Source organism: Brachycentrus maculatus, unplaced genomic scaffold (genome assembly GCF_059751285.1).
Source record: "Brachycentrus maculatus isolate JH-2025_06_01 unplaced genomic scaffold, ASM5975128v1 h1tg000196l, whole genome shotgun sequence".
In the NCBI taxonomy this organism is placed as follows: domain Eukaryota; kingdom Metazoa; phylum Arthropoda; class Insecta; order Trichoptera; family Brachycentridae; genus Brachycentrus; species Brachycentrus maculatus.
The window spans coordinates 2,111,185-2,124,855 of NW_028280947.1; the positions used below are offsets into that span (position 1 = coordinate 2,111,185).

The 13,671-nt window shown below is 36.5% G+C and overlaps 1 protein-coding gene across 1 annotated transcript; it reads right to left on the reverse strand.

Annotated features, from left to right (window-relative positions):
• Positions 1–3,697: 3,697 nt before the first annotated feature.
• Positions 3,698–13,488, reverse strand: LOC148307628 (uncharacterized). The gene is made up of 5 exons (XM_088263195.1): positions 13,193–13,488; positions 8,689–8,839; positions 7,565–7,759; positions 5,148–5,391; positions 3,698–3,986 (listed from the first exon to the last, which is right to left on the reverse strand). The coding sequence occupies exons 2-5, from the start codon at positions 8,833–8,835 to the stop codon at positions 3,805–3,807; spliced, it is 768 nt and encodes a 255-aa protein (XP_088119321.1). The 5' UTR covers positions 8,836–8,839; positions 13,193–13,488; the 3' UTR covers positions 3,698–3,804.
• Between the last annotated feature and the right edge of the window lie 183 nt (positions 13,489–13,671).

Consider the following 13,671-nt stretch of genomic DNA (forward strand, 5'->3'; position numbering starts at 1 on the left):
ATTTAATTAATCATAAAAATACTAAGCCCAGATTTTTAGAGCTGTGATAATAATCAAGTCAAAATAATAATTGGAAAGTAGAACAGCATTTTTTAAACAACATGGTCCAAGTTGGTGTTAATTCCTAATCTCAGTGCAAAAATCCAAAAAAAAAGAAATAAAATGTAACGTCGCTCACTCCTTTCAACAACGTCATATATCAAAAATCGTCAATTTTCAGTAGTGCGTGTTTTCGGAATGTCCAGAAAATGTACTATATCCCAGCAAAAGCGGCATATTTTAACATAATATTTACCCGCTACAGGGCAGAAAGTGTTGTTTTTGCATTTTGAAGAAAAGGTATTGTTTAATTTTTTTTGAATATCCTAAATATTTTTCAAATGGAGAAAAACCTTCAGGTTTTACCTTAAAGATCTGTTGCACAGTAAAAAATTCAATAAGTGGCTTGAAATTTATTTTTAATCCATTTTATCATATTCTTAAACTTTAAAAACAATCTCCTGAAAAATCAAGTTTTTTGATATATGACATTGTTGAAAGGAGTGAGCGATGTGTGTTTAAATCAAATTAAAATATATTTTTTTTAAAGTCTTAACTATATGAATGATTACCAGATCTGCATATAGTTCAATATGTTCTAATAAAAGTATAATTTCCATACAAATAATAAAGAATTATTTTTTAAAAACATTATTTGTATGACTTCTTCATCTTTGTTGAGATATAAGGGTGGTTTTATCATCAACCCCGGCCTTAATTAGTATATTTCTTAGGGTCGTATACTAATCACAAGTAACCGCAAATCCAATTCCCATCTGTACAATGTTTTTTAGCGTCTCTCGCGCTCTACCAAAAGTAAGCAAATGGAACGCTTATAAGCGTCTCCCGTTCTCTACCAACAACATGCAAATGACGCTTTTAAGCGTTTCATGCAAACAATATGTTATTAATAAAAAAATTGCAGTAATAACTTTTTTGAATTTCCATTTATTTGCAAACATTGTATTTATTAGAATTTTTTTGTTGGTAATTTACGGGCTTTGTTTTAACTATTATAGTCAGTTTTTGGAATTAACCTCTTCGAATGATAAAATGAAAATCAAAAATAAATTTCTAAGGCTTGAAGTCTCTGAGACAGAGAGAGAGAGAGAGGGAATCATCCGAGTGAGTTAGTCATTTTGTCCATACGCACTCGTTAGTCCGTTTAAAAATAAAGATAAAAATATCAAAGTATTGTATAATTGTGCACAAATCGCTCACTCCTTTCAAGAACGTCATAAATAAAAAATCGTAAATTTTTAGTTGTGCATGTTTTCAGAATGCCCAGAAAATGTACTATTTCCCAGAAAAGAGGCATATTTTTAACTCAATATTTACCCGCTACGGGGCAGAAAGTGTTGTTTTTGCGTATTGAAGAAAAAGGTATTGTTTAATAAATTTTTTAAACATACTAAATATTTTTCAAATGGAGAAAAAACCTTCAGGTTTTACCTAAAAGACCTGTTGCACAGTAAAAAATTCATTAAGTGGCTTGATATTTATTTTTTAAACATTGTATTACATTTTTAAACTTTAAAAACGTTCTCCTGAAAAATCAAGTTTTTTGATTTATGACGTTCTTGAAAGGAGTGAGCGAAATGTCAAAATATATTCATGACAATAAATTGTTAAAAAATAATACAGTTTACATATTTTCTACAAATTAATAAATATTAAGTATTTATACTCACTTACGGTACAGATATTTATTTATGCTTTAGTTTATATTCAGGCAGGCGCCGTGGCGTAGTTGGATAGACGCTCGACTGCGAAACTGGCGTAGCGGGTTCGATTCCCGCCAATTGCAAAATGAATTCGAGAAAGATTTATTTTCAATTGGTCTGGGTGTTTGTGATGTATTTTTCACATTTACCTTCCCTACCCTTACTATCCTACCTGCAGACAAGCATCTAAAACAGACACATTGCGAGTTATTCTTTTAAAAAATAATAATAATAAAAAACCTGAAGATGGAAGCATCTGTAGCTTCCGATACTAGTTAAAATAAATAAAGCTCAAGTGGTGAAAAACAAGTGTTTTCATTTACAATTTATAAACAATAAATAAAAAAGTATTATTATGTTAAATAAATAGCTAAATTTTTACATCTGAACTAATTTTAAAAGATTTGGAGTAGTAAAATCTGTTATGCTGAAACTCTTCGCGCGTGCCTAAATACTACAAGTTACATAACTTATTTAAAGATTTTTTCTTTTAAATACAACATTGGTAAACCTTATTCTTTATATCACAACGATTTATCAGTAAAATACAAATTCACCAAGAAACATTTCAACCAATCGCAACTCACAGATTCGGATTGACAATCTTTTATTGACCGTGCCCAGGTCTACATTTTTAATTTTTTTTCAAACCCTTATCCGCACCCCAATGGTGCATAGGGCACTGCATTATATAAACACAGTGTTATCTTGATCGTAACACACGAAGGAAAGGTGATCAGCCCTCCGCTTCAGGTACCAGTCCAGGGTAATATTGAATAAATATTAGAGTGAAAAAATCACTTATATTTATTTGACCCCCCCTGGGAATCGAACCCGGGACCTCCAGAACGGTAGCCGAGCGTGCTGACCATTACACTACAGAGGTGGACATTTTTCATTATTATTATATTATTATTTTAAAGAATAATATATCGACAACTTGTTAGAAGAAGACACCTTAGGGCGTTTGTCCACTACACGGAATCACACGGAATGTTACCGTCCGGCACGTCAGTTAGCGTTTTAAAACGACGATTGGCTTGGATTGGCATGTGCTTTTGTCCATATTTTTTCGGATCGGTGCTCTTGATCGGTGCGTGAACACGTTGCGCGTAAATTCGATCACGCTAAACTGTTGTGGTCGTTTTCATTTTTCAAGACTGCCAGACGGTGAAATCCCGTGTAGTGGACAAACGCCCTTAGGGTCATATATGAATCACAAGTAACCGCAAACCCAATTCCAATCTGTACAATGTTTTTGGGCATCTTGTGCTGTACCAAAATTAAGCAAACGGAACGCTTATAAACGACTCCCGTTTTCTACCAACAGTATGTTAAAGACGCTTTTAAGCGTTTCCCGCAAACAATGCCCAAGTACTTGTTCCCAAATCTGGATTATCTCCAATTACAGGAGTTATATTTCTTATTATTTTTTTTTACATCTCAACATAGATGAAGAAGAATATGAAAGTCTTGGCAATTATGGAGCTTACGACAAGTATTTTAGTAATGTAATTGTCAATCATGGGTAAAATTGGTGAATGTTACGAGTGTGTAAAGTGATCACTTAAATCAGCCTATGACGGTCGTAAGCCCCATAAATGCCCGGAAATCCATATTCTTCTTCATCTATGTTGAGATGTCAAAAAAATATATGAAAAAAAAATTGTTATATTTTAGTAAAAAAAAAGCCTGAGCATTGAGTGGTCAATTTTGAAATATGAGTAAGAATATAATGTAAGCCGTTTATTCTCACTCATATTCATTAATTTATTCTCGCATTTGACACGCTATTCAGGAATGGTGGCTCTTCAAGATGCAGCACGGCTGTCCAAACTCAAAACACAGTAAGGGACATTTTTTTCCACATAGTCCGTTTTTTTTTGCATTTTTGGACTAAGTAGATTGTACTTAGTCCAAAAATGCAAAAAAAACATACTACAAAAATATGTCCCTTACTGTGTTTTAAGTTTGGACAGCCGAGCAGGGTGTGGGGTCTCAGGAATGGTGTCTCTTCAAGACGCAGAGTGTGAGGCCGTGTCTACCCGTCTGAAAGCTGAGCGGCCGCCTCCTCCAGCAGGTCCTCCTTCAGGCTGAGCACCTCCTGCAGGAGCTGGCGGTTGTTCTCCTGCAGCTTTGCAATAGTGTCCTTGTACTTCTTCTCCCGGGTGCGAGCCTCTTCCACCAGAGTGTTCCGGGCCTCATTCTTGGATATGAAGATGCCTGGGAACATCAGAAAAGCCCTTAAACCAGTTCTCATTTTGAGCGGGACTCGGCCAAGGAGTATGTATTGCACTGATGAGTCCCAGTGCTGATTGGGCAAATGGTATTCTAAGGGTGGTGACTGACCGAAGCATTTCGTCGTAACGTAACGTCGTAACATCGCTCGCGGCGAGCATCCGAAACTATGGATGAAGCGCTCGGCTCGCTGTACTGACTATACGAATGCTCGCATCGTAACGTGTTACGTTACGACCAAATGGCTCCGGTCAGTCACCACCCTAACATTTTGAGTGTGTCCAAATACTTGTTGACAAATCTGGATTATCTCCAAGTAGGAGCTATTTTTTAAACATTATTTTTAACATCTCATGGAAGTCTGTTATAAAGTTAAAATATGAAAGGCTTCATGGAAAGGAAAAATGTTTTGAATAAAAATAACTGGTCAAGATATAAACTGCATAAAAAATAAAAAAATCATGCATTTTTTAAAAAACTTATCTTTAAAAAATATCTGAAATACTTCATATTTTCAATTCAATACTATTTTCAGGTGAATCTAAGCAGTTTGTTCAGAGTGAGAGTTGAACCTGGAAACACCAAGTCACGAGTTTGTGACACTCACCACAGGACTACAGCCCATCGTGGCATTTTTTCGAAATGTGCAAAAAAGAAATGATATGGATCAAAGAATCGCAGAACTAAAGTGGAACTGGACAGGTCATGTGGCATGCATGTCTGAGGATAGATGGACAAAAAAGGTGCTTGACTGTAGGGCCAAGAAGTGTGGGTAGGCCGCAGACAAGATGGTCCCTGGTGACAAGTGGCGGGTCTGCACTGGAAGAGAGTCGCGTCCAACAGAGAAGGAAGAGAAGTCCAAAAGGAAGGTCTTTGTTCAAAACTGGACACAAGAAGAAGGCTGAATGTCAGTAAGTTGAAGAGACGGGTGGAGACAGACCGTGAAAGAATCAAATCAATCATCACAGTTTGTAACCCAAGAAGAATTTTGGTTCATTAGGGTTATGAAGAAAGTTACAAAGTAGCGATAGGCAGGACATGTTAGCCGGGATGTTAGATGGGAGTGTCTCCAAGAGGAAGGTCTTTGTTCAATACTGGACACAAGAAGAAGGCTGAAGGAAGTAACAAGTGATGGTCGTGTCTCACCGTTGGTGCCCTGCAGGCGCGCCCTGAGCTGCGCGCTGTCCAGCTCGGCGCGCCGCAGCTGCGCGGCGAGCTGAGCTTCCCGCGAGGCGAGGCGGCCCCGGCTGAGGCGCGCCTCGCCGCCCGCCTCCTGCGCCTGCGCGCGCGCCGCCTCCGCCTTCAGCACCAGCTGCCGGCGCTCCTCGGCCGCCTGCTGCAGCCGGCAGTCGCGCTGCTCCAGCTCCCGCTTCTGCTTGTCCACCATGTTCTGCGTCCACAGACACAGGGTGAGCATGATGATACATATTATAAGGTAGTAGATAAAAATCTAGAGTAATATATCGTAGTCATACAGGAGAAAGTGACCAAGTGCATTTTTTTACAAAAAACGTGATCATTGACTATTTGATATCTTACTAGCTTAATATCCCGTAATACCCAAATCCCCTTGGTTCCGCAAAATCAAAATTCCCAAGCTGAATGTATCCCTTCTGTGCAGGCTGAGAATCGGACATACTATACTTGCATTCCACCTCAAAAAAATTAACATACTAACTTGTTCATTAAGCGCGTGTGGAGAGGAGGATGAAACAACTGACCACATATTATTTAACTACCCCTTACTCCCTAACCTTGAGTTCATTCAGGACATTCGCTCGGAGGGTTTTTCCTTCCCGCTGAATGTCCAACACCTTTTATCAATTAACTCCCAAAATATCAATAGTGCGGACATAAAACATTTTTAAAAAAATGGAAAAAACGTTTAAATAATCTCAAGTTAAATCATTTCAAAAAATGTTTAAGTAAAATCACTAGTATAGCATGTATCACTCAATTTTGGGTGCTTTGCCAATAAAAAAAAATAAATAAATAAATAAATAAAAAAAATATTACCCTGAAAAAAAGCACTAAGAATTTTAAACTTGGAAGTTTAATATATTGACTTGTTGAAAATGACTAACTGCGTTGATGTTTATTTTCTTGCCAAGCAAAAGGGACTTCAATGGCCCTCCCGAACATTTTACGTTTAGTTAGTTGGTCACTTTCTTCTGTACGACTATGATATCCTGTAATGATAACCTTAATCTGAAACGTTGGCAAAGAATGGTTAGGTGTTATGTTTGGTCACAATTTTCTTCTGTGCGTTTCATGTCCCATCTGCGCAAAAAAAAATTGCCGTCTCGCGCTGTACCAATAGTAAGCAAATAGAATGCCTATAATCGTCTCCCACTCTCTGCCAACAGTATGTAAAAGATGCCTTTACATAGTGTTTCCCACAAACAATGTGTTGACGTGTTATAGGTGTTTGGGAGAGGCTTGCAGAGATCCATCAACTGGTATATACGTAGTGACTGTGTTGATATTAATTTTTGGATCGCTTGTCATTCTACCACAATACTAATCACATGTGCTACTGCACTTTAGTGGCTGTCTGTAGTAAAGTGCTACGTAGCCACAAAAGTACATAGTCAACAGATGAGATCACTTGAGAGTCATTATCCTTGTCTTGGGCAGCTCTAAATAGCACCCCAACAGTCCTGATCCCCGTCCAATCTCGCATATTTAGAAGCAAGATGTGTCTTCTTCCCATACCTCATTGACCTTCTTTTTGCATTTTATGATTAAGTGCAATAGTTCATACTTCTCTCCTCTCAGCACATGCCCCAGATAGGACACCTTCCGGACCTTGATATCAGTCAGCAAATGTCTCCCTGCTCTTGCTCTTTGGAACACATTTGCGTTGTTGACCATATCGGTCCATGGAACGCTTAGCATTCTACAATGTAGCCACATTTCAAATGCCTCGAATTGGCGTTGAATAGTAGAACTTCTATGCAGAATTGAATCGTGGACCTTCCAGATAAGCACCATGAACCAATTAGAGAAAGTTCCATGTGACTGAAGGAGTATTCCGAAGCGGGATTCTTCAACATCTTTAAGTCTTCTTGCTTACTTTTTAATTTATATTTTGATGTATACGCCTTAAATATTAATTTGTAATGTATCTATTAATCATTGAATAAATTAAAAAAAAAAATTGAATTGAATTCTAAATGAGGCAGTTTCGTACAATGCTACGCGTTCCATGGACCGATATGGTCAACAAAGCAAATGTTCTCCAAAGAGCAAGAGTAGGAAGAACTTCTGGCTAATATTAAGGTCCGGAAGGCATCCTATCTGGGACATACGCTAAGAGGAGAGAAGTACAAGCTATCGCACCTAATCATAAAAGGCAAAATAGAAGGTTGACGAGGTGTGGGCAAAAGGCAGATCTCCTGGCTCCGGAATATACGAGATCAGACAGAGATCAGAACTGTCGAGGCGCTATATAGACCTGCCAAGACAAGGATAATTATTATCAAGTGATAGTCGACATCAGGGGGACCTGACATGACACGCAAAAAAGAAGAATCACTCTTGGTGAATGGTGTTGAACTCACATTCAGGAAGAAGTTGTTTTGCTGAAGGGAATAGTTCCTTTCCTTCAGCTTGACTCCGTTGCCGGAGACTTCCTTGTGGAGCAGCAGCAGGCCCCACGTGGCGTTGGCCAGCTTCAATATGCTGCTGTGAAGATTCTCCGCCTCCAGATCCTCGTACTGGTTGAACAGATACTTGACTCCGAGAACTGACAGCTCCTGGCAATAAAATAAGGACATCTGTAATGGAGGGTGGGTTGCAAAATTTCAATTCTTTGGTAAAGGAGATTCAGAGATTTTAACCATTTTATAACATGCACTGTTTGAACATTCTTAAATTTTTTTTTACAAAAAAAAGAACAGTGTTTAACCCCAACAAAACTCTTCTTTTATGTAATAAAACTCAACACATTGCTCACTCCTTTCAACAATGTCGTATTTCAAAAATCGTCAATTTTCAGTTGTGCATTTTTTCGGAATGCTCAGAAAATGTACTATATTCCAGCAAAATCGGCATATTTTTAACTTAATATTTACCCGCTACAGGGCAGAAATTGTTATTTTTGCATTTTGAAGAAATGGTATTGTTTAATTATTTTTTTAAATATATTAAATATTTTTCAAATGGAGAAAAAAAATTCATGTTTTACCTAAAAAGATCTATTGCACAGTAAAAAAATCAATACGTGGCTTGATATTTATTTTTAATACGTTTTACTTTATTCATAAACTTTAAAAATAATCTCCTGAAAAATTAAGTTTTTTGATTTGTTGAAAGGAGTGAGCGACATGTCTACAAAATTTCCATAACTGCAGCAGTAAAAATCTGAGGAGTTATATGAACAGGTAATAATAACAAAACCCTTATCCGCACCCCAATGGTGCATAGGGCACTGCTTCATAAAAACGCAGTCATCTTGATCGTTTTTTTACACACGAAGGAAAGGTGATCAGCCCTCCGCTTCAGGTACCAGTCCAGGGTAATAATGAATAAATATTACAGTGAAAAAATCACTTATATTTATTTGACCCCCCCCTTGGAATTGAACCCGGGACCTCCAGAACGGTAGCTGAGCGTGCTGACCATTACACTACGGAGGCGGACAAAATATGAACAGGTAGATAGGTCATTAAGTGAGGATACTCACTTGTTCAATGGACTTCATGTACTTTGGTAGATTCTCTTCATTGCACGGTTCAAACGTGGTGCATCTTTTAGACTTGGAGTGCAATATCAACTCCCTTATGTCCCTGTCCAAAGATTCCACATCGTCGATAACAGACATTTTCTCCATAGAACTGAAACAAATAAAGCATACATTTTTAACCCTTCCCTTATGGTGCTAAAAAACTTCCGCGTGCACCGGTGATAATATGTATTTTGTACACCATATGAAAATGTCGTTTAAAAACGGGAAAAATGTAAATATTCATAAATGTTGCTTTTATTGATCATAGTTGAAGTCGAAATGTAACAATTTTGTAATGTTTGCTCTGATAATTACCTGAAAAAGAGAAAAAAAAAGAAAAAATGTTTCAATTTGTACCAGAAGATGGAAACAATTGTCGTTTTCGAAACTAGTCGTGAATAAAAATAAAACTCGATAAAGTGGATTATTCGAGTGTTTAATTTTAATAAAATAATCATGTCATTCCACAAAGTTATTTGCCGAATCAATAAATAATAGAAAAAAGAAATCGTAAGTGGCCGTAATAGAAGGCGTAGTGACACAACCGTAGTGTAAGACGATCTGCACACTACTGGACTGGCGGAGTTAACACGTTACGACATGCGACATGCATGTATATTTACAAAGCACGCCACACGCGCACACTTAGAAACGTTTATGTATTGGTGATTTTATTCCCGATTTTTTCACAAAATATTTATTTCCGTCGCTGCAAATGAATAACTTTATATTATAATACTTTCATGTAATACATACATAATTATATTACGGAGGAATACAAAAATTCTGAGCCCGTATCTATTATATTTTACTGTCACGAGTTGTAGTACTGCCACATATCACCGGGAGGGGAAGGTTAATAATTTCTTTTAAATGGAATAACCCGCAAAGCCACTACTTTTTTAGAGGCTTGTCTGCAGGTAGGATAGTAAGGATAAAGAAGGTAAATGTGAAAAATGCATCACATGCAGAACTAAATACAGTAAACCTGCCTAAAATGGGACACGCTTGGCTACCGTTACTAGAGGTACCGGGTTCGAATTCCAGGGGGGTCAAAATAAATATAGGTGATTTTCGCTCTCATATTTATTTAATATCACACTGGACTGGTACAAGAAACGCAGGGCTGATCACCTTGCCTTCATGGGACTAACTATGCAGTGCCCTATGCACCATCGGGTGCGGATTAGGGTTTGAAGATGAAGATGAAGATTCTTTTTTATTATTGTATACATATTTTGTTTATATTGTTAAAGGCATTAGCCATAAATAAAAATTAAATAAAATAAAAATATTTTGGTAGCGAATAGTAAAATTTTGAAGCAAAAATAATGTTTTTTTTTTAAAAGCAAAGTTGCATATACCAGAGGACGCTAGCGTGGCGTATACGGATGATAACGCATGTTTAAAACATGACGCCAACGTAGCGTACGTGGTAGTAAAAGTCTTGAGAACATGTTCCATGGTCGGGAAGGTATCGCTACACTAAGTTAGCAGTCTCAGCTCAACCGTGTTGCACTTTTGTCCACAAATTAGATAAAACATAAGCTATGTATTTTCATAAAGTACACCTTACATAATTTCAAGGCGAAGGAATAAATTGAGTGTTTAACTATTTGCGTAAGTGAATTACAAGTGGTCGGCTCGGGGCAGCTATGGCTTCTTAAGCCGTCATATTTACCAGTCTTGAACTTAATCCGGATGGACTTAAAACACTTGCCAAATCGGAAATAGAATGTGCGAAGGAATATTATGAACGGCTTTATAAAAAGACCGCTTATACTGAACTCCCTTTCTACATTTTTTTTTCAAAATAACATTGTGTAAAAAAAAAAAAGAGGAAATATGAGAAAATAAAAAAATATATATAACAGTATCGTATAAAGTATTGTAAAAAAAAATTATAATAATATTTTTTTAACACAAATGCATTTATAAGAGGTCAAGTGATCTAAGCGAGTATATTAAATTATTTTTTTAAATATACTAAATATTTAGTATACATAAAAAAAAAGTATTGAACAATACCTTTTCTTCAAAATGCAAAGACAACACTTTCTGCCCTATAGCGGGTAAATATTAAGTTAAAAATATACCGCTTTTGCTGGGATATAGTACACTTTCTGGGCATTCCGAAAACATGCACAACTAAAAATTGTCAATTTTTTATATATGACGTTGTTGAAAGGACTGAGCGATGTGTTTTTGCCTAGAATTTTCACTCATGAATTAGATTAAATTATAGTAACTTTAAACATAAAGAGTAAATCCACTCACGAGAAGGCATAGGCTATAAAACTTAAAAAGTTGAAGTCTGAGAAGGGGCATGATAAGCGGTGTTGCATAAGCCGTAGCTAGATTTCAGAGTCACTTGGACGTTAGGTAATAAAAAAAAATGCATCCCTTATGTCACTGCGACCATGTTAGGTCTATTGTGACACAAATACATTGTTGTCAGGCGGTTTTTTCATCAACTCCGACTCTAATTATACTCAGACAGTCTGCCGCCCGACCCTCAATATACTAATCACAAATAGCCGCAAACCCAATTCCCATCTGTACAATGTTTTTTGGGGTCTCTCGCGCTCTCAAAAGTAAGCAAATAGAACGCTTATAAGCGTCTCCCGTTCTCTATTAATTGTATGTAAAATATGCTTTTAAGCGTTTCTTGCAAACAATGTATTAGTTTTACGATGCGTAACAGTAATTTGGTAATTCCAACATTCCGCGCATGTTCACATTTCTTAGTATCTAAAAGAGCTGTGTATTCCAGACAAATTGGTTGATAGACGTCTCACTCTTTGATTGGCTACAACTGCTATGGGTAAAGTGATCTTACCAGCTCCCAACCAGGGCACTAAATTTGGCGAGTGTGCTTTTGCTGTTGCGGGACTGATGGCATGGAATGCTCTTCCACCAGGAGTTAGAAATAGTGAGAGTGAGATGATTTTTAGATAAAAACTAAAAATGCATTTTTTGCAAAATTATTTAAACTATCTCTTTTTCGGCGATTCAATCACAGTAAAGTGCTCTTGAGGTAGGATTTTATGAAAATGGCGCTGTTTAAATTATCAAAATTTATTATTATTAGACTGTAGACTGCAGTGCATTAATAAAGTCAGCAGTGGGTTAGCACCCTTTTTACATGGTAACACATAGAATGTTTCCACCATAAAAATTCAGAGTAAATGTAATTTTCACAATTAATTATCAAATAAATAAGATTTAAAAAAATATATATATGGTGAAAACCAAATGCCGCCTATACAATGCCTGCATTGCTCCTGTTCTCTTATACGGCTGTGAAACATGGCACCTTACAAGGGCCCAGAGCAGCCGTGTACTAAGCTTTGAGAATAGGTGTTTGCGGAGAATCTTAGGCGTGCGGTGGTTTGACTTTGTGAGGAATGAAGAGATAAGGCGTAGGACGCAGCAAATCTCGGTCACAACTGTCGTCAAGAAAAGGCGATTCAGTTGGCTCGGCCATGTACTCCGCATGCCTCCTGAGAGCCTTAATCAAGCTTGCCTCTTTTACAAGGCATCAGGTTCGCGCCGCCCAGGACGACCACTGCTGACAATTCGTCGGCAGTTCTCGTCAGAACTTCGGGACGCGGATCTGACTTGGGAGGATGCGAGGGAGCTGGCAGCCGACAGAAAAGCCTGGAGACAGTTTGTGGACTCCATATGCTCCACCTAGGGAGCGGATATGGTTATTATATAAAGTTATTGGCCCTACAGATTTCATGCATAAATATAATCTGATATTAGACATGTAAATAAGTAAAATATTAGTATTTAAATAAAGTAAAAGCCAAATCAATAATTACAAACACATATTCATTCAACAATTTTTTATTGAAATAAATGTATTAAGTGGTTTTGAAGTTATAGATGTTAGCCTTATTTTTCTGAAGATTTTTCATTTTATAAAATCGCTAAAACATTCAGTTAGGTAAAGGATTTGTTTAAATATTGCTGTAAATTCAATATCGCGCTAAATAGAACCGCATTATTTGAGGAATGGTGGATATATGCAGTTATATATTGAAATCTAACATTTATTTCAATATATTTCACAAAATCATTTCCAAAAACCAGGTGGTAAAAAGTTTGAAGTAGGGCGTATAGCGCATAAAGATACGTTCAAATATCTTATGCAGTGTGATACCAAGGAATTAAGTATAAACTGGGCACAAAAAATAATAATTAACATTATATAATACGTTTTAAACATTTGTGATTTACAAGTTTTGAATGTTTAAAATTTAATAGCAAAAAGAGCTCTAAATTAGCAAAATCATTCATGAAAATCAAAACAATTAACTGTCAGAAATGCTTGCGCAGTTTCATCAACATTTTTATGAAAAAAATGAGACATTTGGTAATGAATTGTCAAAAAAACAAGAAGAAAACTATGGTTTTTCGTGATTAATTAATATTAAACAAAAAAATATTCACTAACCTTCAAATTCAGTGATCTAATTCAACTTGATGAAGCGTGTCAAACAGGAGGAAGAAGGAATTTACGACTGACCACCTATATTACGTTGGTGTTTATGTTTATTTGAATATTCACTATCACCCAAAAGCAAATTGATGATTATCTAAAATAAATAATACTTTGAACGGACTTAATGTTTAGGCGCTGAATAGGTTTGGTATTAATTACACGATAAATTTTGAAGATTAGGAAAACGGCGGGATCGAAATATTTTGTTTTTTGTTTACACTTCAAATCTGGAATTCGGCATGGTATTTATATGTTGCTAGTGCGTAAAAATAAAATTCCGAATTTGTGCAAGTCTGCGCAAATACGATAAACCAAATGGAAAAAATACATAAAGATTTTTTTAAATAGGTATGTACTTACATGAGATGCGTAAAAATATTATGTTTCCGCTTTCCTTTATTAAGAGTAGAAGTCTTTTCGATTAAAACGTA